General features: G+C 49.6%; 3 protein-coding genes across 3 annotated transcripts; all 3 read right to left on the bottom strand.

The window, feature by feature from the left end:
* Positions 1-7873: 7873 nt before the first annotated feature.
* LOC115393700 (glucose-6-phosphatase-like) lies at positions 7874-14617 on the bottom strand. Its single transcript, XM_030098809.1, has 3 exons — positions 14577-14617; positions 8268-8383; positions 7874-8169 (listed from the first exon to the last, which is right to left on the bottom strand). Exons 1-3 carry the CDS (start codon positions 14615-14617, stop codon positions 7874-7876), a joined length of 453 nt encoding a protein of 150 aa, XP_029954669.1.
* Positions 14618-16771: 2154 nt separating this feature from the next.
* LOC115393697 (glucose-6-phosphatase-like) lies at positions 16772-23517 on the bottom strand. The gene is made up of 3 exons (XM_030098805.1): positions 23477-23517; positions 17166-17281; positions 16772-17067 (listed from the first exon to the last, which is right to left on the bottom strand). Exons 1-3 carry the CDS (start codon positions 23515-23517, stop codon positions 16772-16774), a joined length of 453 nt encoding a protein of 150 aa, XP_029954665.1.
* A 2286-nt stretch (positions 23518-25803) lies between these two features.
* Positions 25804-27246, bottom strand: LOC115393696 (glucose-6-phosphatase-like). The gene is made up of 3 exons (XM_030098804.1): positions 27200-27246; positions 26198-26313; positions 25804-26099 (listed from the first exon to the last, which is right to left on the bottom strand). Exons 1-3 carry the CDS (start codon positions 27244-27246, stop codon positions 25804-25806), a joined length of 459 nt encoding a protein of 152 aa, XP_029954664.1.
* Between the last annotated feature and the right edge of the window lie 323 nt (positions 27247-27569).

Genomic DNA, 27569 nt, shown 5'->3' with positions numbered 1-27569 from the left:
AATGGGTCAGCAATAAAACTGGATCGACTGACTGTCTGCAGCTCAGGATTGTTCTTTTCATTAGATTTCATCATCCAGAGGAGATATCAGGTGTTTCATCTGAAAATAAGCTAATATTGAATTGCACTCTATGCAGATGATTTATTAGTATTTATTTCTCAACCTGCCATATCATTTCATCATTTCTATCACTAATTGCGTGCCTTAACAAATATAGTGTGATATCGGGATGTAAAATTAACTGGAATTTGGCACTCAGAGAGCGCAGACCTCCGCCACAGCTCACATCAGTCAACAACAACAATAAGAACACCATATATAATAAAAAAACATTTTATTTCTCCCCAACACAAACAGTGTCTGGGAGAAAGCTGTTTGTTGAATGTTCATATCTCAGTGTGTTTCCTCACAGTGACTGACACTCCAGAATCCCCCTATTTTTGTCTGTTCTGGATCCTGGTATTTGGAATACTTCCGTGATCTGGATCAGCAGCTGATATCTGTTAGAGTCACTGAAGAAGTTAAACTGTAATTTGCTAAGCCCCCTTGTCATTTATTGTTGAGTTATGCCCAACTACCGGCCCGCTGACAGCTTTGCCTGGGCCTGGGCCGGTAGTTGGGCCCAGTCCCGACTGTCTGACCGGGGGGGTTGCGGGGTGATCGCAGTGGAGCGCTGCCACACAGGCCCCCTGTCGGCGGGGTTGCCCTACTATGTCACAGACTGCCCTATCTCTCAATGATAAAGAATCCTTTAAAAAAATCCCTGGATCCAGACAGTGACCCGGATCATCACCAAAATTTAATGGATTCTAAGGCCCAATTCCAATTCTATTTTTCCTCCCTTCCCCTCGCCCTGGCCCTTGAAACGGAGTGTCAAGTGGGCAGGGCCTGAAATTCCCCCATAAGAAATGGGACAACCCTTCAAGATCATCATACGCCATCAGGAGTCGCAGTCGCAGTGGGCAATTGGATTGTTTTTTCTGCTTTCTCTATGTGCATGCATAAAAATGTTAATAATAATTCATACAAATTAGAAAGAATGTATTTTATTATGCAAATATTTTATTATACTAGTTGGCAGCACACCACACCAAGAGCTTTGCAGAGCCTCCGATCCGCCAGAGGAAGAACAGCATCTCGCGAGAGCTCTCCCGGGTGGTTTCTTTGCACTACCGTCTCGCGGTAATTGGATCGCACGACAGTCTCCCGTGGCGGAGGAAGTGGGAGACGCTCCGAGGAATATTTATAAAGCTGGAATCTGGACGCACTTTGGCTTTTACAACAAGGACGGAGGGACAGATAAGAGCCACGCCATTTGTAAAATGTGCTTTGCAAAAGTCAAATACCGCGGAAACACCACCAACCCACATGCATTTGAGCAGGATGTCCCCATGCAGGACACCCTGAGGGCCCTGGACAGCTGTGTGAGGGACAGGCTGCGTCCCCCCAGGTGTGAGAAGGAGCGTTGCCTCCTCAGCAGGTCCTTCTTCCCTGCTGCTATCAGACTCTACAGCCAGCACTGCTCCAACTAGTCCAAACACACACGACACACTGTTCTAAATGAAACTCCTGTGTATTTGTCTTTTCATGTCTCTCACATTTTTCTATAATATTGTACATATGTCTGTCCTATATGTATATTTAAATAATATGTAACTCATATCTGTTATTAATATTGTAGTTTACATGTGTTCTGTCTTAAATGTATATTTAATTTATATTTGATTTATATCTGTTAGTGTATATCTGTTATTTCTTTATATCTGTCCGAAACTTATATTTCAACTATATTTAAATTATGTTGTTTAGTTTGTATCTGTTTTTTAATTATATTTATCCTAAATTTATAGTTAATTTTTCTATGTATGGTTGGACCTTGTAAATTCTCATATTTTGCATTTCTTTTCTGTTTCTATTTCTTTTCTCTGTGCTGCTGAACATTGCAAGTTCCCCCTGTGTGACAAATAAAGGAATTTCAATTCAATTCAGTTCAAGATTTTACAATGATCGCACTTTATTTTCTCAAAACATGTTACATTATTGAAGGTGTATGTCGCCTTTATTTTTATTTACTGTTTAAATGAAAAAGTAGCCTGCAACTTGTTTGCTGTTAAATATAGTTGCTTGAGTGCTTCTGTTGCATTTGGGATGAATAAAATGTGTTTCATACAGGTTTTCTCAAGAAGTACTACTAGTTTACAATTTAGTTGTTCCTAAAGTATTGCAATAATCGTTATGAACATTGGTATCGGGATATATCGAATCGTGACCCATGAATCGTGACACGAATCGTATCGCCAGATACTAGGCGATACACACCACTACTGCTGTGATGACATGTCCCATGTATTTCACAGTGTCCACTTTAAACTGAATCTTGTCTTTGTTGAATTTCACGTTAGCTGCTTTTGCTCTTTCCATTACTTTTTGCAAGATTCCATCATGCTCACGCTCTGATTTTGCTGCAATGATCATGTCATCTGCTATGATGAACACACCAGGAACGTCACCAAATGTCTCACAGTTCTTCTGCTGAAACACTTCGCTGGCAGATTTAGGGCCAATCCTAATTCTACCCCTTACCCCTACCCCTTAGCCCTTAGCCCTACCCCTATCACTCTCCTACCCCTTTTAGAATAGGGCTGAGGGCTAGGGCTATCTTTGCAGCACTATGAATTGGGATACCCCTTGGCCCTTTAAGCCCCGCCGCACTCCTATAACAACAAAAAATTATGGATATTAGAAATGATAGAAATTACATTAGAAATTACTTTTATTTTTTTAAAAATGGTATTATTATTTACCTTATATTTCTTTTTGAGGTTCTCCCACTTTTTTGAAGCTTGCTGGGCTGTAACTTCCCCTTCCAAGCCATTTTCTTTTATGAATTTCCTAAAGTAATACAGATATATTTATATAAACACGTTTTATTACTGACATATTATAGCTTAGACGAATAATATAATTTACTCCCGATGTGTTTTGGCGCTGTATTTTGATTTCAAAAACTTTTCTTCCTTTTTAACCTCTAAACCAGGGGTCCTCAAATACAAATCTTGAAGGTCCACATTTGCTTTTATATACAAGCATGGGTCCGGACTTCAGCGCCCTGTGGGAGAGGGGGGGAGGGGGGGGGGGGGGGGGGGGGCGATACCGAGGACTGCCGAGCAGTGCGGTGCGACGGAGTGCGCTGGACACGCGCAGAGCGGTATGGGTGGCCCATAGAGCGGCGCGGTGCAGAACGATGCTCACACGGAACATGGAGCGTTTAAAGAAAGATTTTTTTTCTTTTTTTTTTTTCCATACATTTGCCCTGGGGCAGCAGCGAGGTGTGCCGCGGTCCGGTCGTGGACCGCGGTCCGCTAATTGAGGAACCCGGCTCTAAACTGAATCAGCAGTCGGGTTTCATCGGGGGTCCCTGTATCTAACATATTACGTTAAAAACATGATAAAGGATGACGTTAATTCAGTGATTAGTGCTCTTCATAAGTTACAAATTCACGATTGGAAACGGTGCTGCGCAGCGCTAAAACGTTAATCCATGACTGGGACACTGTCACGCTAGTTTATCTATAAATTCAGTGAAGCAAATACACTTTTTATAGCTTTTTAAATAGTATACAGAAAGCAATCTTACATTTGTGCGACTCCGTGGTGGGCGCCATGTTGTTTTTTTCTGGCCAATGTGAAACTCCGCCTACCCCTATAGAGAATAGGGAGCATCGATGCAGACTTCGCTGAAAGGGGTGAAATAGCCCTTCCCCTTTCCCCTACCCCTATTCAAAAAGGAGAATTGGGATAGCCCTTAAGCCTCGTGAACGCGCATATCATAGGGGTAGGGGTAAGGGGTAGAATTGGGATTGGCCCTTAATTCCAAATGGAAGTCGGAGGAAACGATACCGACCCCATGGTGTGTTGAAGGTGCAGAGCTTTGAAGATGATTCGTCCAGTTTGATCTGCCAGTATCCATCCTTTTCATCCAAAATAGTGAAGACTGATGTTCCTGCAAGTTTACTGCGGATGTCCTCATGTGTGGGAATGGAGTAGTGCTGGAGTTTGACTGCTTGATTCAGGTCACAAGGGTCCAAACACACCCTTAGTGTACCATTCTTCTTTTGTGTTGCAACAAGACTGTTCACCCATTCTGTGGACTCACTGACAGGAGTTATCACATTTCTGTCTTGTAAATCTTTGAGAGTCTTTTTAAGTGAATCCATTATCGCGAGAGGGACATTTCTGCATGCATGAATGACAGGTGTGACATTTGTGTCAACGTGTATGTGGTGAACTCCAGGAAACTCACCCAGACCTGTAAACACCTCTGCATACGTCTCCAAAAGTTCCTCTTTGGTGGCTGGTGGCTTGCCGGGCTTTGGTGATTTCTTTGTGAGCGCTTCGACTCTCTTCACCAGCTGCAGCTCTTCACAAGCTCGTCCACCCAGGATTGCTTTGTCTGCTTGGCTAGACACAAGAAAGTCAAGCACTGCATTACATTTGTCAGTTTTACATTCAAGAGACACAACACCATCTGTATGTATGCGGGCACCACCGAAAGCTATTAGCAGAGTTTTTGTGGGCTGCAGTTGAATGGGACCCGGTAACTTGTGGTACATGTCCAAGGGAAGCACATTAGCGTCTGCGCCGGTGTCAAGCTTGAAAGTGACTGGCATTCCTTTTATTATCACTGTTTCTTTCCAGCTGTTGGCCTCACTTTTATCACTGCACACCATGCCAATCTACAAAGTGTCCATTTCTGTCTCAATGTTATTCACTGCCTTTGTTTTCTTGTAATCACTGTTTTTCTCAGTGTTTGTCCTGCATACCTTGTCGAAGTGGTTATCTTTACCGCACTTGTGGCACTTCACCCCGCACGCTGGACATTGTCTTGGCTCATGTTTATTCCCACATTTCGTACAGATGGTCTTCTTGTCATTGGATTTGTTTCTGTTTTGTCCTTGTTTCTTGTGACCAGGTGCTTTTTTCAGCACATCCACTGATGCATCTTGGATAACAGGACCTGCTTGCATTGCCTGGATCTGAGTTTTTGCCACTTCTGCTGACCTGCACGTTTCAATGGCCTTATTCAGAGTGAGCTCTTTATCACGAAGTCATCTCTCTTTCAGACGTGTCATTTATGCTGAACACAAGTTTATCTCTGATCATATCATCCACATTTTGACCAAACTCACAGTCTTTGCCCTTATTTTGCGTAGCTCTGTGATGTACCGGTCTACCGCAGTTCCTGGTGACATCGGATGACACCAAAACTGATGACGCTCGAAGACAACATTTTTCTGTGGGCTGCAGTAATTCTTGAAAGCTGCCAGGATCTCTTCCGTTGTGAGTGCATCTCCGGCAGGGGTTATGGTGAGCGTGTTGTACCCTTCTAGTGCCTCCTCGCCGATAGTGTGAAGGAGTATGGCTGTTTTAACCGTTTCATCTTTTCCTGATGCACCCGTGGCTGTCATGTAGATCCGAAACCTTTGCTCCCATCTGCGCCACGCCTCAGACAGATTGCCGGTGAGCATAAGCGGTGATGGCGGCTTAAACTGCTTGCTTGTTTTAGCTAGCTCCTGTTAGCTTCAAGCTTTCTTGAGTTAGTTTACTCTTACCGCTGTCTCTTGTCCCTTGGCAGTCGAACTTCCGACACCATGTTGTGGCTTCATGCCTTGTGTTGCTCGTGGGTTGCAACGTGCTCATTTAGTATCCATAATAAAGCTCTGAGACGGCAGCTTGGGTTCAGCGGTCTTTACTGCAGGCTGACAACATGACAACAACCTCATAATGGAGCGCCAGCTCCACCTAGTGGCCACAGATATTATGTTCCGCCACACTTCTCCATGTGGGTTTGCTTCTTTTTCCTCTCTTAATAATCAAAACTGCATTACTTATTTTTTTAATGGTGTTATCTTGGTCTTATATTTAAATGTATTGAATGATCTGAATTTTGTGATCTGATTTAGGGGTGACAAACATGGAAAAAAAAAAAAAAAAGCCAAAACGAAAAACAAAACGTAAAGGGGGCGGGGTTTCCACGCTACTGTTAAACCATTGGGTGTGACGTCACTGGGCGGAGCTTTGAAGCTTTGATCCCGCGTTCCATCTCTGATGACATCATCATGTCTTCTGCTCCTTTCAGCTTTGCTCTGCTGATCTGGTCCACATACCATCAGAACATCTGGCGGCTCTGCAGCTCTGAGAGATATCCAACGCGTTTCAGCACATTTCAGCCACATTTCAGCCACAAGCGACAAACACGCCTCAGAAATGGCCCACAGTCAGAATCCCAGAGGCAGAAGAGGATTTCCTGGCAACCCTCGCCGTAGATTCAACATTCCTCAGGAGCTTCTACAAATGCGCTCCCACATCGACCAGCTCCTGGAGACGCTTCACAACAGAGAAATGGAGATGCTGGCTATGAAAACTGCTCTGAGGGAGCAGGATGAGCAGCAGGAGGGGAAGGAGGTCCTCCAGGCAAGAATCCAGTTCCTCCAGGAGAAAAACGAGTCCCTCCAGGCGAGGAGCCAGTTCCTTCATTCGAGGAACGAGTTCCTTGAGGCCCAGAACCAGTCCGTTTTGGAGGAGAACCAGACCTTAAAGGAGGGGAAGCAGTTCCTCCAGGAGCAGAACCACATCCTCCAGGAGGACAACAAGACCCTGCAGGAACAGAACCAAACTCTAAAGGAGGAAAAGCAGTTCCTGCAGGAGCAGAACCACATCCTCCAGGAGCAGAACCACATCCTCCAGGAGCAGAACTGCATCCTCCAGGAGCAGAACCGCATCCTCCAGGAGGACAACAAGACCCTGCAGGAACAGAACCAAACTCTAAAGGAGGAAAAGCAGTTCCTGCAGGAGCAGAACCACATCCTCCAGGAGGAGAAGCACACCCTCCAGGAGCAGAACCAGACTCTCCAGGCAGAGAAGACCAAGATCAAAGACACTAACAAGATCTTGGTGGAGACTATAAAGGCCAGGAGAAAACTGAAGGGAGGCTTCAGGAAGCTGTTCAGAGGAGGAGAGAAAAAAAAGACTGTAAATGCCACAGAGGAGACAAAGAAGGTTGTTGTGATGGAGACGAGGGATTTGTTCGGCAGATGGACGGTGTTACATTTAAAGAACAGCTCTGGGGTGAAGGAGGTGGTCACCACCATTGAGGGAAACATGACTGTTTCCAAGGTGGAAGTGCTGGAGGAAGGAGAAGAGCTCAAGAGGAAGGTGACCGAATTAGAGGCACTGGCGATAAGACAGTCAGAGGGAGCAGCTTCTAAAGAGCAGGAGGAGGTGAAAGCAGCAGAGGAGGGGGAGGGGGAGGGGGAGGGGGAGGGGGAGGGGGACAGCCGGCCCAAAGGCTTCTGGAGCCGCTTGTTCCACAGAGGAAAGAAATCAAGAAAAAGCTAAGAAACACAAAACAATCATCTTTTCCACACGTTTTCATGTTGAAGGCCGGTGAAGACGTCAGCAGTCTCTCAAGACACACCCCTGCTGCTGCTGGGAGGGGGGGGGGGTGCTGCTGCTGCTGCTGCTGCTGGGGGGGGGGGGGGGGCTGCTGCTGCTGCTAAAATGAGCCCAAAACCTGCTAGAAAACACGAAGCTGCTGTTTCCTGTTCTGTTTTTTTCCCAGTTTATGAACAATAAAAGAAAAAAAAAACAATCTAAACTTTATTTCCAGCGTTGGTCGATTATTCCATTCAAAGTTTTTCATACTGTAGATAACAGAGCTTCTGCTTCGCTGAATATATAGAAAACCTTAAATATGAAAACCACTGTTTTTAATGATAGTGATCAAAACAAAATTATGCACACACTTTTTTATTCTTTGCAAATTAAACAGATGGAATTAAAAGTTGCTCAAATGGAGCTGAAGACTCCTCATTTAAAGCCACAAATAGAGCATCGTCAGCGAGTGCAGGCCCAGGCCCAGCCCGAACAGGCTGCCCATGTTCCTCAGCAGGCTGGCGAAGGGCGTGGAGTCCAGGTGCACCCACTCCGCCCTCACGCACCAGCGCTGGGCCTTCTCCATGGTCCACAGCAGGTCCACGCCCACGGCGCGCAGCAGCAGGTAGAAGCCCACCGCGAAGCCGGTCAGGAAGAGCGTCACCAGCACGTACCTCGCCAGGCTGGCGCCGTAGATCCACTTGACCCTGGAGACCAGCTCGGCGACCAGCACGCCTGCTCGCCGAAACAGAAAACACAGGCGGGCTGTTTACTGGGCTCCGTTCACACCCTGAAAACGCCGCTCCGCCGCCTCACGGCTGACGTCCTGCTACCTGTGACGGCTCCAGCGATGACCTGGTGAGGGAAGTGAGCGGCCATGAAGACCCTGGACATGCAGACCAGCAGCTCCACTAGGCCCATGAGACCCCACAGGCCCACCTGCACGGCCCTGACGGAGCGAAACGTGTGAGGGTTAAAGGTCGTCCGGGGGCCGATCAGTCTGAAGCACGAGCCCACCGAACCGCAACCCAGTGCCAAGAAAAACTGAAACACGGACCAGAACTCAAAGAGCGGGGCTGGAAAGACCTGGGGATGGTTCCATCAGATGGACAATCTACAGCCACCGACTTGTAAACACCAGGACGTGACCACGACTCTGCCACGGCGCTGCTGGAGTCGCTGATGGAGCATAATGGTGAGTTTCTGGTGATCAGAGTTTGTTATAAGGTAGAAAAATGAGTTATCTGGATCGACAGTTTGTGTAAGAATGTGTTCAGACGCTGCTGCTCTCAGGAGTTTACAGTCATTGTCCTCGAAGTCACGTAATCACACTCAGAAAGCCAGCAGTAAAGCTGCTGATAGCACGCTTGATATTTAACATAACCACCGGACAAAGTTTTATTTTCTGAGGCACTTTCAATTTCAGCATATGCATAAAGATTCTGTCTGATTCTTTTCCTTCGTGTAGTGAAATGAAACGTGTTTTTCCCTTCATTATTATGTAAAAAACGACTTGAGACAGTCAATATTAAAGCCCTCATGTCGACTGAAAGCTCACACATTTTTTTGAACAGTTTTTTGGGAGCACTGCTCTACTAAAGTTATCACACACATTTTAAAGCCCCTCCTAAGGAGGAAGGTGGACTTTCGAAATGAGTAGAACATGTTAGGGCTGAGTTTGAACCACACTGACTTGACTTTATTGTTCTTTGTGTGTGTGTGTTCTGTTTCATTCAGTGAGGACAGTTTGGTCTCCCCATCTGAACTCCCAGACTCCCTGCCATGACAGCAGCTCCATCTCCTCCTCCTGCACAGGGACGGTCTCCTCCACCAGCTGCTTTGCACCGTAGGTTTCCTTCCAACTGTTTCTACATACATCTTTATAAATACCATCCATCCATCCATCCATCTTCAGCCGCTTATCCGGGGCCGGGTCGCGGGGGCAGCAGTCTCAGCAGGGATGCCCAGACTTCCCTGTCCCCAGACACTTCCTCCAGCTCTTCCGGGAGGATCCCAAGGCGTTCCCAGGCCAGCCGAGAGACATAGTCTCTCCAGCGTGTCCTGGGTCTTCCCCGGGGTCTCCTCCCGGTGGGACATGCCCGGAAAACCTCCCCAGGGAGGCGTCCAGGAGGCATCCTGAACAGATGCCCGAGCCACCTCAGCTGGCCCCTCTCGATGTGGAGGAGAAGCGGCTCTACTCTGAGCTCCTCCCTGGTGACTGAGCTCCTCACCCTATCTCTAAGGGAGCGCCCAGCCACCCTACGGAGGAAGCTCATTTCGGCCGCTTGTATCCGGGATCTTGTCCTTTCGGTCATGACCCAAAGTTCATGACCATAGGTGAGGGTGGGAACGTAGATTGACTGGTAAATCGAGAGCTTCGCCTTTCGGCTCAGCTCCCTCTTCACCACAACGGACCGATACAACGACTGCATCACTGCAGACGCTGCACCGATCCGCCTGTCAATCTCACGCTCCATCCGTCCCCCACTCGTGAACAAGACCCCAAGATACTTAAACTCCTCCACCTGGGCTAGGGTCTCTCCACCTACCTGGAGAGGGCAAGCCACCTTGTTCCGGTCGAGGACCATGGCCTCGGATTTGGAGGTGCTGATCCTCATTCCTGTCGCTTCACACTCGGCTGCGAACCGCCCCAGTGCATGCTGTAGGTCCTGGTTCGATGAAGCCAACAGGACAACATCATCTGCAAAAAGCAGAGATGAAATCCTGTGGTCCCCGAACCGGACCCCCTCCGACCCCTGGCTGCACCTAGAAATTCTGTCCATAAAAATGATGAACAAAACCGGTGACAAAGGGCAGCCCTGCCGGAGTCCAACATGCACCGGGAACAGGTCCGACTTACTGCCGGCAATGCGGACCAGACTCCTACTCCGGTCATACAAAGACCGGACGGCCCTTAACAAGGGGCCCCGGACTCCGTATTCCCGGAGCACCCCCCACAAGACACCACGAGGGACGCGGTCAAATGCCTTCTCCAAATCCACAAAACACATGTGGACTGGTTGGGCAAACTCCCACGAACCCTCGAGCACCCTATGGAGGGTATAGAGCTGGTCCACTGTTCCACGACCAGGACGAAAACCGCATTGTTCCTCCTGAATCCGAGGTTCGACTATCGGTCGGATCCTCCTCTCCAGTACCCTGGAATAGACTTTCCCGGGGAGGCTGAGGAGTGTGATCCCCCTATAGTTGGAGCACACCCTCCGGTCCCCCTTTTTAAACAGGGGGACCACCACCCCGGTCTGCCAATCCAGAGGCACCGTCCCCGACCGCCACGCGATGTTGCAGAGACGTGTCAACCAAGACAGTCCCTGCACATCCAGAGACTTGAGGTACTCAGGGCGAATCTCATCCACCCCCGGTGCCTTGCCACCGAGGAGCTTACCAACCACCTCGGTGACTTCAGCTTGGGTGATGGACGAGTCCACCTCTGAGACCTCAGCCTCTGCTTCCTCCACGGAAGACGTGGCGACGGGATTGAGGAGGTCCTCGAAGTATTCCTTCCACCGTCCTGTGATATCCCCAGTTGAGGTCAGCAACTCCCCACCTTCACTGTAAACAGTGTTGGCGGAGACCTGCTTTCCCCTCCTGAGGTGCCGGACGGTTTGCCAGAATTTCTTCGAGGCTGACCGATAGTCCTCCTCCATGGCCTCCCCGAACTCCTCCCAGACCCGAGTTTTTGCCTCCACAACTGCTCGGGCTGCAGTTCGCTTGGCCTGCCGGTACCCGTCAGCTGCTTCGGGAGTCCCATGAGCCAGCAAGGCTCGATAGGACTCCTTCTTCAGCTTGACGGCAGCCCTTACTTCCGGTGTCCACCACCGGGTTCGGGGGTTGCCGCCACGACAGGCACCGGAGACCTTACGACCACAGCTCCGAGCAGCTGCTTCGACAATGGAGGTGGAGAACATGGTCCACTCGGACTCAATGTCTCCAACCTCCCTCGGGACATGAGAGAAGCTCTCCCGGAGGTGGGAGTTGAAAACCCTGCTGACAGAGGGTTCCACCAGACGTTCCCAACAGACCCTCACAATACGTTTGGGTCTGCCAAGTCTGTCCGGTTTTCTCCTCCGCCAGCGAATCCAACTCACCACCAGGTGGTGATCGGTCGACAGCTCTGCTCCTCTCTTCGCCCGAGTGTCCAAAACACGCGGCCGAAGGTCAGATGACACGACAACAAAGTCGATCATCGACCTCCGCCCGAGGGTGTCCTGGTGCCAAGTGCACTTATGGACACCCCTGTGCTCGAACATGGTGTTCGTTATGGACAAACTGTGACTAGCACAGAAGTCCAATAACAGAACACCACTCGGGTTCAGATCAGAGAGGCCATGCGATCCAATCACCCCCTTCCAGGTCTCACTGTCGCTGCCCACGTGGGCATTGAAGTCCCCCAGTAGAACAATGGAGTCTCCAGTCGGAGCACTGTCCAGCACCCCTCCCAGGGACTCCAAGAAGGCCGGGTACTCTGCACTGCTGTTCGGCCCATAAGCTGAAACAACAGTGAGGCACCTATCCCCGACCCGAAGGCGCAGGGATGCGACCCTCTCGTTCACTGGGGTGAACTCCAACACATGGCGGCTGAGCTGCGGGGCTATAAGCAAACCCACACCAGCCCGCCGCCTCTCACCGCGGGCAACGCCAGAGAAGTGGAGAGTCCAGCCCTTCTCGAGAGGTTGGGTTCCAGAGCCCAGGCTATGTGTGGAGGTGAGCCCGACTATATCTAGCCGGTATCTCTCAACCTCCCTTACAAGCTCGGGCTCCTTCCCCCCCAACGAGGTGACATTCCATGTCCCTAGAGCTAGTCTCTGTGTCTGAGGATCAGGTCGCCGGGCACCCTGCCATCGGCTGCCACCCAATCCACATTGCACCCAGCCCCTACGATTCCCTCGGCGGGTGGTGGGTCCACCGGAGGGTCGGCCCACGTCGCCCCTTCGGGCTGAGCCCGGCCGGGCCCCGTGGGCAAAGGCCCGGCCACCAGGCGCTCGCTTGCGAGCCCCAACCCCAGGCCTGGCTCCAGGGTGGGGCCCCGGCTGCGCCATACCGGGCGACGTCACGGGCCTCGATTGTAATATATTCATAAGGGCTATTGACCTGCCCTTGGTCTGGCCCATCACCCAGGACCTGTTTGTCATGGGAGACCCTGCCAGGGGCATAAAGCCCCGGACAACATAGCTCCTGGGATCACGTGGGCACTCAAACTCCCCCACCACTTTAAGGTGGCAGGTCAGGGGGGAGCTTCCCCCTGACCTTTTTAAATACACGGACATATATTTTCTAAATTGCACAGGGGGGAAATCCAGTTGCTGCTCAGCAACAAACACTGATATCAAGACAAAAGCCTCAATCAAAATGTGAAGGCTCATCTGAATCTCTCTTTATATTTATATATTGTTATATATTGTATTATAGTTGTGTGGACTACTGTGGACTGCAAGGTGCACAATGTTTTCCTTTATTTTATTTGCAGTGTTATTTGTTTATGCACAATCTAATCGTACTTTATATAGTTGCAGTGATATTTGTTTGCACAGACTTTTGCACCTTATTTGAACTGTAACTTTAACAGTGTGTTTGCACTACACAAGAAGGTTGGTAATAAACAAAAGACTTTGAAACCAGAAATGGTGACATTATTGCAGCATGGGTAAATGGCGCAGTCTCACAGAGGATTTCCCATTAAAATGAAGTTTCATAAATAGCTACTGAGCTACAACATTTAATTTCACCACAGTCTTATTAACTTATTAAAGCAGAGGCTGGTTTTTGTCACCATATGAGCAGTAACAGCTGAGGAGATTTACCTGTCCTGACAGAATGAAATGTTCAGGATAAATATTAGAATTAAGCAGAGGAAGACTGTTAGCCATCAATTTTATTTACAGAAAAACAGAAGTTGGTCACATATAATCAAGATAAACAAAACAAGCGGTTCATCTCAGCACACATGGACTTAATTTCACCATTCATTCGTTTACAACTGACACACTGCTCATTCTCCACCATGTCGTTCTGTTGTGGAGCTTGATACACATCAGGTGTGTGAGGTTCAGGTGCAGCAGCTGCAGTAACTGCCGTCACACTCTCCTGTCTCCTTTTTCTCCGTTGGAATCTTTCCGCAGCTTTCACCTCCGTGTGTTGAGATGTGATGACAGGAGCGCAGTCTGGATGAGGTTCATTCACTTCATCAGCAGCTCTCCTGAAAAACACACTTGCCCATTATGACTTTTAACATGAGGTCAGTTACAATGTACTCTCAAAGTCAATCTCCTATGAGTGAGGACAATTATGATAAATTCAACAGTAATCTATAAGGAAGAGGAGGAAAGAGTGTTTGCTTTGCCACTACTGCCCTGAGCTAGCGTGGCTAACGCTAGCAACCAGCTAACACCACGGACACCACAACATGGGTTAGCTCCGGCAGTGACAAAAATGACATGTACCCACGAAGATAATTAAATTTTTCATCAACAATGACCACAAACTCACCTGTTGGCTGCTCAGGGCGCGTTGTTCTGGGGCGACTGACTCACTCGGTTGTGGTCCTGGCTGGTTGTGGATGGTGCTATGCGTTAAACGGCATCAACAGCGCCACCTCCTGTCGTGGCATGCAAATTACACAACACTGGCAGTTGTGAATAAATCCTAAATCCTGCGGATGCGAATCAGGAAGGTGCAAAATCACTGCCAAAAGTCACGTGACGCTGGGGAGCCAATAGTTTCTCCAACCCGCGGAATTTTTTCTCCAACCCGCAGAACTGTTTTTTGTACTCGGGAAAAAAAATTAATCTTGAAAGATTTTATTTTGCACTTAAAGAATATTTTAATGTAAGTGCATATATATATTTTTTTAATTTGTGGAACGTTTTTTTGATGGACACACCTAAGTGCATTAGTTGTGAATGACATTTTGCTTTTGCAAAACACACTGAGTTTGTGTGTGAATCATCGGCTGTGAATAAAACACGTTTTTTGTGTTGGAGAGGTTTTGGCATTAATTTCACTCCATAGGCCACGCCTCAGACAGATTGCCGGTGAGCATAAGCGGTGATGGCGGCTTAAACTGCTTGCTTTGTTTTAGCTAGCTCCTGTTAGCTTCAAGCTTTCTTGAGTTAGTTTACTCTTACCGCTGTCTCTTGTCCCTTGGCAGTCGAACTTCCGACACCATGTTGTGGCTTCATGCCTTGTGTTGCTCGTGGGTTGCAACGTGCTCATTTAGTATCCATAATAAAGCTCTGAGACGGCAGCTTGGGTTCAGCGGTCTTTACTGCAGGCTGACAACATGACAACAACAACCTCATAATGGAGCGCCAGCTCCACCTAGTGGCCACAGATATTATGTTCCGCCACACTTCTCCATGTGGGTTTGCTTCTTTTTCCTCTCTTAATAATCAAAACTGCATTACTTATTTTTTTAATGGTGTTATCTTGGTCTTATATTTAAATGTATTGAATGATCTGAATTTTGTGATCTGATTTAGGGGTGACAAACATGCAAAAAAAAAAAAAAAGCCAAAACGAAAAACAAAACGTAAAGGGGGCGGGGTTTCCACGCTACTGTTAAACCATTGGGTGTGACGTCACTGGGCGGAGCTTTGAAGCTTTGATCCCCCGTTCCATCTCTGATGACATCATCATGTCTTCTGCTCCTTTCAGCTTTGCTCTGCTGATCTGGTCCACATACCATCAGAACATCTGGCGGCTCTGCAGCTCTGAGAGATATCCAACGCGTTTCAGCACATTTCAGCACATTTCAGCCACATTTCAGCCACAAGCGACAAACACACCTCAGAAATGGCCCACAGTCAGAATCCCAGAGGCAGAAGAGGATTTCCTGGCAACCCTCGCCGGAGATTCAACATTCCTCAGGAGCTTCTAGAAATGCGCTCCCACATCGACCAGCTCCTGGAGACGCTTCACAACAGAGAAATGGAGATGCTGGCTATGAAAACTGCTCTGAGGGAGAAGAATGGACAGCTGGAGCAGGATGAGCAGCAGGAGGGGAAGGAGGTCCTCCAGGCAAGAATCCAATTCCTCCAGGAGAAAAACGAGTCCCTCCAGGCGAGGAGCCAGTTCCTTCATTCGAGGAACGAGTTCCTTGAGGCCCAGAACCAGTCCGTTTTGGAGGAGAACCAGACCTTAAAGGAGGGGAAGCAGTTCCTCCAGGAGCAGAACCACATCCTCCAGGAGCAGAACCGCATCCTCCAGGAGGACAACAAGACCCTGCAGGAACAGAACCAAACTCTAAAGGAGGAAAAGCAGTTCCTGCAGGAGCAGAACCACATCCTCCAGGAGGAGAAGCACACCCTCCAGCAACAGAACCAGACTCTCCAGGCAGAGAAGACCAAGATCAAAGACACTAACAAGATCTTGGTGGAGACTATAAAGGCCAGGAGAAAACTGAAGGGAGGCTTTAGGAAGCTGTTCAGAGGAGGAGAGAACAAAAAGACTGTAAATGCCACAGAGGAGACAAAGAAGGTTGTTGTGATGGAGACGAGGGATTTGTTCGGCAGATGGACGGTGTTACATTTAAAGAACAGCTCTGGGGTGAAGGAGGTGGTCACCACCATTGAGGGAAACATGACTGTTTCCAAGGTGGAAGTGCTGGAGGAAGGAGAAGAGCTCAAGAGGAAGGTGACCGAATTAGAGGCTCTGGCGATAAGACAGTCAGAGGGAGCAGCTTCTAAAGAGCAGGAGGAGGTGAAAGCAGCAGAGGAGGGGGAGGGGGAGGGGGAGGGGGAGGGGGACAGCCGGCCCAAAGGCTTCTGGAGCCGCTTGTTCAACAGAGGAAAGAAGTCAAGAAAAAGTTAAGAAACACAAAACAATCATCGTTTCCACACGTTTTCATGTTGAAGGCCGGTGAAGACGTCAACAGTCTCTCAAGACACACCCCTGCTGCTGCTGGGGGGGGGGGGGGGTGCTGCTGCTGCTGCTGCTGCTGGGGGGGGGGGGGGGGGGGGTGCTGCTGCTGCTGCTGCTGCTGGGGGGGGCGAGCTGCTGCTAAAATGAGCCCAAAACCTGCTAGAAAACATGAAGCTGCTGTTTCCTGTTCTGTTTTTTTCTCAGTTTATGAACAATAAAAGAAAAAAAAAAACAACAATCTAAACTTTATTTCCAGCGTTGGTCGATTATTCCATTCAAAGTTTTTCATACTGTAGATAACAGAGCTTCTGCTTCGCTGAATATATAGAAAACCTTAAATATGAAAACCACTGTTTTTAATGATAGTGATCAAAACAAAATTATGCACACACTTTTTTATTCTTTGCAAATTAAACAGATGGAATTAAAAGTTGCTCAAATGGAGCTGAAGACTCCTCATTTAAAGCCACAAATAGAGCATCGTCGGCGAGTGCAGGCCCAGGCCCAGCCCGAACAGGCTGCCCATGTTCCTCAGCAGGCTGGCGAAGGGCGTGGAGTCCAGGTGCACCCACTCCGCCCTCACGCACCAGCGCTGGGCCTTCTCCATGGTCCACAGCAGGTCCACGCCCACGGCGCGCAGCAGCAGGTAGAAGCCCACCGCGAAGCCGGTCAGGAAGAGCGTCACCAGCACGTACCTCGCCAGGCTGGCGCCGTAGATCCACTTGACCCTGGAGACCAGCTCGGCGACCAGCACGCCTGCTCGCCGAAACAGAAAACACAGGCGGGCTGTTTACTGGACTCCGTTCACACCCTGAAAACGCCGCTCCGCCGCCTCACGGCTGACGTCCTGCTACCTGTGACGGCTCCAGCGATGACCTGGTGAGGGAAGTGAGCGGCCATGAAGACCCTGGACATGCAGACCAGCAGCTCCACTAGGCCCATGAGACCCCACAGGCCCACCTGCACGGCCCTGACGGAGCGAAACGTGTGAGGGTTAAAGGTCGTCCGGGGGCCGATCAGTCTGAAGCACGAGCCCACCGAACCGCAACCCAGTGCCAAGAAAAACTGAAACACGGACCAGAACTCAAAGAGCGGGGCTGGAAAGACCTGGGGATGGTTCCATCAGATGGACAATCTATAGCCACCGACTTGTAAACACCAGGACGTGACCACGACTCTGCCACGGCGCTGCTGGAGTCGCTGATGGAGCATAATGGTGAGTTTCTGGTGATCAGAGTTTGTTATAAGGTAGAAAAATGAGTTATCTGGATCGACAGTTTGTGTAAGAATGTGTTCAGACGCTGCTGCTCTCAGGAGTTTACAGTCATTGTCCTCGAAGTCACGTAATCACACTCAGAAAGCCAGCAGTAAAGCTGCTGATAGCACGCTTGATATTTAACATAACCACCGGACAAAGTTTTATTTTCTGAGGCACTTTCAATTTCAGCATATGCATAAAGATTCTGTCTGATTCTTTTCCTTCATGTAGTGAAATGAAACGTGTTTTTCCCTTCATTATTATGTAAAAAACGACTTGAGACAGTCAATATTAAAGCCCTCATGTCGACTGAAAGCTCACACATTTTTTTGAACAGTTTTTTGGGAGCACTGCTCTACTAAAGTTATCACACACATTTTAAAGCCCCTCCTAAGGAGGAAGGTGGACTTTCGAAATGAGTAGAACATGTTAGGGCTGAGTTTGAACCACACTGACTTGACTTTATTGTTCTTTGTGTGTGTGTGTTCTGTTTCATTCAGTGAGGACAGTTTGGTCTCCCCATCTGAACTCCCAGACTCCCTGCCATGACAGCAGCTCCATCTCCTCCTCCTGCACAGGGACCGTCTCCTCCACCAGCTGCTTTGCACCGTAGGTTTCCTTCCAACTGTTTCTACATACATCTTTATAAATACCATCCATCCATCCATCCATCTTCAGCCGCTTATCCGGGGCCGGGTCGCGGGGGCAGCAGTCTCAGCAGGGATGCCCAGACTTCCCTGTCCCCAGACACTTCCTCCAGCTCTTCTGGGAGGATCCCAAGGCGTTCCCAGGCCAGCCGAGAGACATAGTCTCTCCAGCGTGTCCTGGGTCTTCCCCGGGGTCTCCTCCCGGTGGGACATGCCCGGAAAACCTCCCCAGGGAGGCGTCCAGGAGGCATCCTGAACAGATGCCCGAGCCACCTCAGCTGGCCCCTCTCGATGTGGAGGAGAAGCGGCTCTACTCTGAGCTCCTCCCTGGTGACTGAGCTCCTCACCCTATCTCTAAGGGAGCGCCCAGCCACCCTACGGAGGAAGCTCATTTCGGCCGCTTGTATCCGGGATCTTGTCCTTTCGGTCATGACCCAAAGTTCATGACCATAGGTGAGGGTGGGAACGTAGATTGACTGGTAAATCGAGAGCTTCGCCTTTCGGCTCAGCTCCCTCTTCACCACAACGGACCGATACAACGACTGCATCACTGCAGACGCTGCACCGATCCGCCTGTCAATCTCACGCTCCATCCGTCCCCCACTCGTGAACAAGACCCCAAGATACTTAAACTCCTCCACCTGGGCTAGGGTCTCTCCACCTACCTGGAGAGGGCAAGCCACCTTGTTCCGGTCGAGGACCATGGCCTCGGATTTGGAGGTGCTGATCCTCATTCCTGTCGCTTCACACTCGGCTGCGAACCGCCCCAGTGCATGCTGTAGGTCCTGGTTCGATGAAGCCAACAGGACAACATCATCTGCAAAAAGCAGAGATGAAATCCTGTGGTCCCCGAACCGGACCCCCTCCGACCCCTGGCTGCACCTAGAAATTCTGTCCATAAAAATGATGAACAAAACCGGTGACAAAGGGCAGCCCTGCCGGAGTCCAACATGCACCGGGAACAGGTCCGACTTACTGCCGGCAATGCGGACCAGACTCCTACTCCGGTCATACAAAGACCGGACGGCCCTTAACAAGGGGCCCCGGACTCCGTATTCCCGGAGCACCCCCCACAAGACACCACGAGGGACGCGGTCGAATGCCTTCTCCAAATCCACAAAACACATGTGGACTGGTTGGGCAAACTCCCACGAACCCTCGAGCACCCTATGGAGGGTATAGAGCTGGTCCACTGTTCCACGACCAGGACGAAAACCGCATTGTTCCTCCTGAATCCGAGGTTCGACTATCGGTCGGATCCTCCTCTCCAGTACCCTGGAATAGACTTTCCCGGGGAGGCTGAGGAGTGTGATCCCCCTATAGTTGGAGCACACCCTCCGGTCCCCCTTTTTAAACAGGGGGACCACCACCCCGGTCTGCCAATCCAGAGGCACCGTCCCCGACCGCCACGCGATGTTGCAGAGACGTGTCAACCAAGACAGTCCCTGCACATCCAGAGACTTGAGGTACTCAGGGCGAATCTCATCCACCCCCGGTGCCTTGCCACCGAGGAGCTTACCAACCACCTCGGTGACTTCAGCTTGGGTGATGGACGAGTCCACCTCTGAGACCTCAGCCTCTGCTTCCTCCACGGAAGATGTGGCGACAGGATTGAGGAGGTCCTCGAAGTATTCCTTCCACCGTCCTGTGATATCCCCAGTTGAGGTCAGCAACTCCCCACCTTCACTGTAAACAGTGTTGGCGGAGACCTGCTTTCCCCTCCTGAGGCGCCGGACGGTTTGCCAGAATTTCTTCGAGGCTGACCGATAGTCCTCCTCCATGGCCTCCCCGAACTCCTCCCAGACCCGAGTTTTTGCCTCCACAACTGCTCGGGCTGCAGTTCGCTTGGCCTGCCGGTACCCGTCAGCTGCTTCGGGAGTCCCATGAGCCAGCAAGGCTCGATAGGACTCCTTCTTCAGCTTGACGGCAGCCCTTACTTCCGGTGTCCACCACCGGGTTCGGGGGTTGCCGCCACGACAGGCACCGGAGACCTTACGACCACAGCTCCGAGCAGCTGCTTCGACAATGGAGGTGGAGAACATGGTCCACTCGGACTCAATGTCTCCAACCTCCCTCGGGACATGAGAGAAGCTCTCCCGGAGGTGGGAGTTGAAAACCCTGCTGACAGAGGGTTCCACCAGACGTTCCCAACAGACCCTCACAATACGTTTGGGTCTGCCAAGTCTGTCCGGTTTTCTCCTCCGCCAGCGAATCCAACTCACCACCAGGTGGTGATCGGTCGACAGCTCTGCTCCTCTCTTCGCCCGAGTGTCCAAAACACGCGGCCGAAGGTCAGATGACACGACAACAAAGTCGATCATCGACCTCCGCCCGAGGGTGTCCTGGTGCCAAGTGCACTTATGGACACCCCTGTGCTCGAACATGGTGTTCGTTATGGACAAACTGTGACTAGCACAGAAGTCCAATAACAGAACACCACTCGGGTTCAGATCAGAGAGGCCATGCGATCCAATCACCCCCTTCCAGGTCTCACTGTCGCTGCCCACGTGGGCATTGAAGTCCCCCAGTAGAACAATGGAGTCTCCAGTCGGAGCACTGTCCAGCACCCCTCCCAGGGACTCCAAGAAGGCCGGGTACTCTGCACTGCTGTTCGGCCCATAAGCTGAAACAACAGTGAGGCACCTATCCCCGACCCGAAGGCGCAGGGATGCGACCCTCTCGTTCACTGGGGTGAACTCCAACACATGGCGGCTGAGCTGCGGGGCTATAAGCAAACCCACACCAGCCCGCCGCCTCTCACCGCGGGCAACGCCAGAGAAGTGGAGAGTCCAGCCCTTCTCGAGAGGTTGGGTTCCAGAGCCCAGGCTATGTGTGGAGGTGAGCCCGACTATATCTAGCCGGTATCTCTCAACCTCCCTTACAAGCTCGGGCTCCTTCCCCCCCAACGAGGTGACATTCCATGTCCCTAGAGCTAGTCTCTGTGTCTGAGGATCAGGTCGCCGGGCACCCTGCCATCGGCTGCCACCCAATCCACATTGCACCCAGCCCCTACGATTCCCTCGGCGGGTGGTGGGTCCACCGGAGGGTCGGCCCACGTCGCCCCTTCGGGCTGAGCCCGGCCGGGCCCCGTGGGCAAAGGCCCGGCCACCAGGCGCTCGCTTGCGAGCCCCAACCCCAGGCCTGGCTCCAGGGTGGGGCCCCGGCTGCGCCATACCGGGCGACGTCACGGGCCTCGATTGTAATATATTCATAAGGGCTATTGACCTGCCCTTGGTCTGGCCCATCACCCAGGACCTGTTTGTCATGGGAGACCCTGCCAGGGGCATAAAGCCCCGGACAACATAGCTCCTGGGATCACGTGGGCACTCAAACTCCCCCACCACTTTAAGGTGGCAGGTCAGGGGGGAGCTTCCCCCTGACCTTTTTAAATACACGGACATATATTTTCTAAATTGCACAGGGGGGAAATCCAGTTGCTGCTCAGCAACAAACACTGATATCAAGACAAAAGCCTCAATCAAAATGTGAAGGCTCATCTGAATCTCTCTTTATATTTATATATTGTTATATATTGTATTATAGTTGTGTGGACTACTGTGGACTGCAAGGTGCACAATGTTTTCCTTTATTTTATTTGCAGTGTTATTTGTTTATGCACAATCTAATCGTACTTTATATAGTTGCAGTGATATTTGTTTGCACAGACTTTTGCACCTTATTTGAACTGTAACTTTAACAGTGTGTTTGCACTACACAAGAAGGTTGGTAATAAACAAAAGACTTTGAAACCAGAAATGGTGACATTATTGCAGCATGGGTAAATGGCGCAGTCTCACAGAGGATTTCCCATTAAAATGAAGTTTCATAAATAGCTACTGAGCTACAACATTTAATTTCACCACAGTCTTATTAACTTATTAAAGCAGAGGCTGGTTTTTGTCACCATATGAGCAGTAACAGCTGAGGAGATTTACCTGTCCTGACAGAATGAAATGTTCAGGATAAATATTAGAATTAAGCAGAGGAAGACTGTTAGCCATCAATTTTATTTACAGAAAAACAGAAGTTGGTCACATATAATCAAGATAAACAAAACAAGCGGTTCATCTCAGCACACATGGACTTAATTTCACCATTCATTCGTTTACAACTGACACACTGCTCATTCTCCACCATGTCGTTCTGTTGTGGAGCTTGATACACATCAGGTGTGTGAGGTTCAGGTGCAGCAGCTGCAGTAACTGCCGTCACACTCTCCTGTCTCCTTTTTCTCCGTTGGAATCTTTCCGCAGCTTTCACCTCCGTGTGTTGAGATGTGATGACAGGAGCGCAGTCTGGATGAGGTTCATTCACTTCATCAGCAGCTCTCCTGAAAGACACACTTGCCCATTATGACTTTTAACATGAGGTCAGTTACAATGTACTCTCAAAGTCAATCTCCTATGAGTGAGGACAATTATGATATAAATTCAACAGTAATCTATAAGGAAGAGGAGGAAAGAGTGTTTGCTTTGCCACTACTGCCCTGAGCTAGCGTGGCTAACGCTAGCAACCAGCTAACACCACGGACACCACAACATGGGTTAGCTCCGGCAGTGACAAAAATGACATGTACCCACGAAGATAATTAAATTTTTCATCAACAATGACCACAAACTCACCTGTTGGCTGCTCAGGGCGCGTTGTTCTGGGGCGACTGACTCACTCGGTTGTGGTCCTGGCTGGTTGTGGATGGTGCTATGCGTTAAACGGCATCAACAGCGCCACCTCCTGTCGTGGCATGCAAATTACACAACACTGGCAGTTGTGAATAAATCCTAAATCCTGCGGATGCGAATCAGGAAGGTGCAAAATCGCTGCCAAAAGTCACGTGACGCTGGGGAGCCAATAGTTTCTCCAACCCGCGGAATTTTTTCTCCAACCCGCAGAACTGTTTTTTGTACTCGGGAAAAAAAATTAATCTTGAAAGATTTTATTTTGCACTTAAAGAATATTTTAATGTAAGTGCATATATATATATTTTTAATTTGTGGAACGTTTTTTTGATGGGCACACCTAAGTGCATTAGTTGTGAATGACATTTTGCTTTTGCAAAACACACTGAGTTTGTGTGTGAATCATCGGCTGTGAATAAAACACGTTTTTTGTGTTGGAGAGGTTTTGGCATTAATTTCACTCCATAGGCCACGCCTCAGACAGATTGCCGGTGAGCATAAGCGGTGATGGCGGCTTAAACTGCTTGCTTTGTTTTAGCTAGCTCCTGTTAGCTTCAAGCTTTCTTGAGTTAGTTTACTCTTACCGCTGTCTCTTGTCCCTTGGCAGTCGAACTTCCGACACCATGTTGTGGCTTCATGCCTTGTGTTGCTCGTGGGTTGCAACGTGCTCATTTAGTATCCATAATAAAGCTCTGAGAAGGCAGCTTGGGTTCAGCGGTCTTTACTGCAGGCTGACAACATGACAACAACAACCTCATAATGGAGCGCCAGCTCCACCTAGTGGCCACAGATATTATGTTCCGCCACACTTCTCCATGTGGGTTTGCTTCTTTTTCCTCTCTTAATAATCAAAACTGCATTACTTATTTTTTTAATGGTGTTATCTTGGTCTTATATTTAAATGTATTGAATGATCTGAATTTTGTGATCTGATTTAGGGGTGACAAACATGCAAAAAAAAAAAAAAAAGCCAAAACGAAAAACAAAACGTAAAGGGGGCGGGGTTTCCACGCTACTGTTAAACCATTGGGTGTGACGTCACTGGGCGGAGCTTTGAAGCTTTGATCCCGCGTTCCATCTCTGATGACATCATCATGTCTTCTGCTCCTTTCAGCTTTGCTCTGCTGATCTGGTCCACATACCATCAGAACATCTGGCGGCTCTGCAGCTCTGAGAGATATCCAACGCGTTTCAGCACATTTCAGCCACATTTCAGCCACAAGCGACAAACACGCCTCAGAAATGGCCCACAGTCAGAATCCCAGAGGCAGAAGAGGATTTCCTGGCAACCCTCGCCGGAGATTCAACATTCCTCAGGAGCTTCTAGAAATGCGCTCCCACATCGACCAGCTCCTGGAGACGCTTCACAACAGAGAAATGGAGATGCTGGCTATGAAAACTGCTCTGAGGGAGCAGGATGAGCAGCAGGAGGGGAAGGAGGTCCTCCAGGCAAGAATCCAGTTCCTCCAGGAGAAAAACGAGTCCCTCCAGGCGAGGAGCCAGTTCCTTCATTCGAGGAACGAGTTCCTTGAGGCCCAGAACCAGTCCGTTTTGGAGGAGAACCAGACCTTAAAGGAGGGGAAGCAGTTCCTCCAGGAGCAGAACCACATCCTCCAGGAGCAGAACCGCATCCTCCAGGAGGACAACAAGACCCTGCAGGAACAGAACCAAACTCTAAAGGAGGAAAAGCAGTTCCTGCAGGAGCAGAACCACATCCTCCAGGAGCAGAACCACATCCTCCAGGAGCAGAACTGCATCCTCCAGGAGCAGAACCGCATCCTCCAGGAGGACAACAAGACCCTGCAGGAACAGAACCAAACTCTAAAGGAGGAAAAGCAGTTCCTGCAGGAGCAGAACCACATCCTCCAGGAGGAGAAGCACACCCTCCAGGAGCAGAACCAGACTCTCCAGGCAGAGAAGACCAAGATCAAAGACACTAACAAGATCTTGGTGGAGACTATAAAGGCCAGGAGAAAACTGAAGGGAGGCTTCAGGAAGCTGTTCAGAGGAGGAGAGAAAAAAAAGACTGTAAATGCCACAGAGGAGACAAAGAAGGTTGTTGTGATGGAGACGAGGGATTTGTTTGGCAGATGGACGGTGTTACATTTAAAGAACAGCTCTGGGGTGAAGGAGGTGGTCACCACCATCGAGGGAAACATGACTGTTTCCAAGGTGGAAGTGCTGGAGGAAGGAGAAGAGCTCAAGAGGAAGGTGACCGAATTAGAGGCACTGGCGATAAGACAGTCAGAGGGAGCAGCTTCTAAAGAGCAGGAGGAGGTGAAAGCAGCAGAGGAGGGGGAGGGGGAGGGGGAGGGGGAGGGGGAGGGGGACAGCCGGCCCAAAGGCTTCTGGGGCCGCTTGTTCCACAGAAGAAAGAAATCAAGAAAAAGCTAAGAAACACAAAACAATCATCTTTTCCACAAGTTTTCATGTTGAAGGCCGGGGAAGATGTCAGCAGTCTCTCAAGACACACCCCTGCTGCTGCTGGGAGGGGGGGGGGGGGGGGGGGGGGGGGGGGGGGGGGGCTGCTGCTGCTGCTGCTGAGGGGGGGTGCTGCTGCTGCTGCTGGGGGTGGGGGGGCTGCTGCTGCTGCTAAAATGAGCCCAAAACCTGCTAGAAAACACGAAGCTGCTGTTTCCTGTTCTGTTTTTTTCCCAGTTTATGAACAATAAAAGAAAAAAAAAAACAATCTAAACTTTATTTCCAGCGTTGGTCGATTATTCCATTCAAAGTTTTTCATACTGTAGATAACAGAGCTTCTGCTTCGCTGAATATATAGAAAACCTTAAATATCAAAACCACTGTTTTTAATGATAGTGATCAAAACAAAATTATGCACACACTTTTTTATTCTTTGCAAATTAAACAGATGGAATTAAAAGTTGCTCAAATGGAGCTGAAGACTCCTCATTTAAAGCCACAAATAGAGCATCGTCGGTGAGTGCAGGCCCAGGCCCAGCCCGAACAGGCTGCCCATGTTCCTCAGCAGGCTGGCGAAGGGCGTGGAGTCCAGGTGCACCCACTCCGCCCTCACGCACCAGCGCTGGGCCTTCTCCATGGTCCACAGCAGGTCCACGCCCACGGCGCGCAGCAGCAGGTAGAAGCCCACCGCGAAGCCGGTCAGGAAGAGCGTCACCAGCACGTACCTCGCCAGGCTGGCGCCGTAGATCCACTTGACCCTGGAGACCAGCTCGGCGACCAGCACGCCTGCTCGCCGAAACAGAAAACACAGGCGGGCTGTTTACTGGGCTCCGTTCACACCCTGAAAACGCCGCTCCGCCGCCTCACGGCTGACGTCCTGCTACCTGTGACGGCTCCAGCGATGACCTGGTGAGGGAAGTGAGCGGCCATGAAGACCCTGGACATGCAGACCAGCAGCTCCACCAGGCCCATGAGACCCCACAGGCCCACCTGCACGGCCCTGACGGAGCGAAACGTGTGAGGGTTAAAGGTCGTCCGGGGGCCGATCAGTCTGAAGCACGAGCCCACCGAACCGCAACCCAGTGCCAAGAAAAACTGAAACACGGACCAGAACTCAAAGAGCGGGGCTGGAAAGACCTGGGGATGGTTCCATCAGATGGACAATCTATAGCCACCGACTTGTAAACACCAGGACGTGACCACGACTCTGCCACGGCGCTGCTGGAGTCGCTGATGGAGCATAATGGTGAGTTTCTGGTGATCAGAGTTTGTTATAAGGTAGAAAAATGAGTTATCTGGATCGACAGTTTGTGTAAGAATGTGTTCAGACGCTGCTGCTCTCAGGAGTTTACAGTCATTGTCCTCGAAGTCACGTAATCACACTCAGAAAGCCAGCAGTAAAGCTGCTGATAGCACGCTTGATATTTAACATAACCACCGGACAAAGTTTTATTTTCTGAGGCACTTTCAATTTCAGCATATGCATAAAGATTCTGTGTCTGATTCTTTTCCTTCATGTAGTGAAATGAAACGTGTTTTTCCCTTCATTATTATGTAAAAAACGACTTGAGACAGTCAATATTAAAGCCCTCATGTCGACTGAAAGCTCACACATTTTTTTGAACAGTTTTTTGGGAGCATTGCTCTACTAAATTTATCACACACATTTTAAAGCCCCTCCTAAGGAGGAAGGTGGACTTTCGAAATGAGTAGAACATGTTCGGGCTGACTTTGAACCACACTGACTTGACTTTATTGTTCTTTGTGTGTGTGTGTGTTCTGTTTCATTCAGTGAGGACAGTTTGGTCTCTCCATCTGAACTCCCAGACTCCCTGCCATGACAGCAGCTCCATCTCCTCCTCCTGCACAGGGACCGTCTCCTCCACCTGCTGCTCTGCACCGTAGGTTTCCTTCCAACTGTTTCCACATACATCTTTATAAATACACGGACATATATTTTCTAAATTGCACAGGGGGGAAATCCAGTTGCTGCTCAGCAACAAACACTGATATCAAGACAAAAGCCTCAATCGAAATGTGAAGGCTCATCTGAATCTCTCTTTATATTTATATATTTTTTAAGTCACACACCCGTATAAACGCGGTAATGGGAAGTGTAGAAGAGTGTGCAATTTTAAGTAGTTACACAAAACCATCACAACTACAAGATGATGAGGGATTGAACAACATTTAATATCAGTTTCCATCACTCTGTTTGCTTAGGCCAGAGAACCAGGACCCTGTTCCAGCCAGACG

Source organism: Salarias fasciatus, chromosome 8 (genome assembly GCF_902148845.1).
Source record: "Salarias fasciatus chromosome 8, fSalaFa1.1, whole genome shotgun sequence".
Lineage (NCBI taxonomy): Eukaryota > Metazoa > Chordata > Actinopteri > Blenniiformes > Blenniidae > Salarias > Salarias fasciatus.
Note: the sequence above shows the minus strand (reverse complement) of the source record. Positions and strands in the feature narration are given on the sequence as shown.

What these genes read in the sequence shown, in the direction of transcription:
- LOC115393700 (XM_030098809.1), bottom strand. Translation starts at nt 14,617, where the DNA reads ATGGTGTCGGAAGTTCGACTGCCAAGGGACAAGAGACAGCG. An exon ending in CCAAGGGACAAGAGACAGCG is followed by an intron (nt 8,384 to 14,576) that starts GTAAGAGTAAAC and finishes TCGCTCCGTCAG; the next exon opens with GGCCGTGCAGGTGGGCCTGT. An exon ending in CATCGCTGGAGCCGTCACAG is followed by an intron (nt 8,170 to 8,267) that starts GTAGCAGGACGT and finishes TTCGGCGAGCAG; the next exon opens with GCGTGCTGGTCGCCGAGCTG.
- LOC115393697 (XM_030098805.1), bottom strand. Translation starts at nt 23,517, where the DNA reads ATGGTGTCGGAAGTTCGACTGCCAAGGGACAAGAGACAGCG. An exon ending in CCAAGGGACAAGAGACAGCG is followed by an intron (nt 17,282 to 23,476) that starts GTAAGAGTAAAC and finishes TCGCTCCGTCAG; the next exon opens with GGCCGTGCAGGTGGGCCTGT. An exon ending in CATCGCTGGAGCCGTCACAG is followed by an intron (nt 17,068 to 17,165) that starts GTAGCAGGACGT and finishes TTCGGCGAGCAG; the next exon opens with GCGTGCTGGTCGCCGAGCTG.
- LOC115393696 (XM_030098804.1), bottom strand. Translation starts at nt 27,246, where the DNA reads ATGTATGTGGAAACAGTTGGAAGGAAACCTACGGTGCAGAGCAGCAG. An exon ending in CCTACGGTGCAGAGCAGCAG is followed by an intron (nt 26,314 to 27,199) that starts GTGGAGGAGACG and finishes TCGCTCCGTCAG; the next exon opens with GGCCGTGCAGGTGGGCCTGT. An exon ending in CATCGCTGGAGCCGTCACAG is followed by an intron (nt 26,100 to 26,197) that starts GTAGCAGGACGT and finishes TTCGGCGAGCAG; the next exon opens with GCGTGCTGGTCGCCGAGCTG.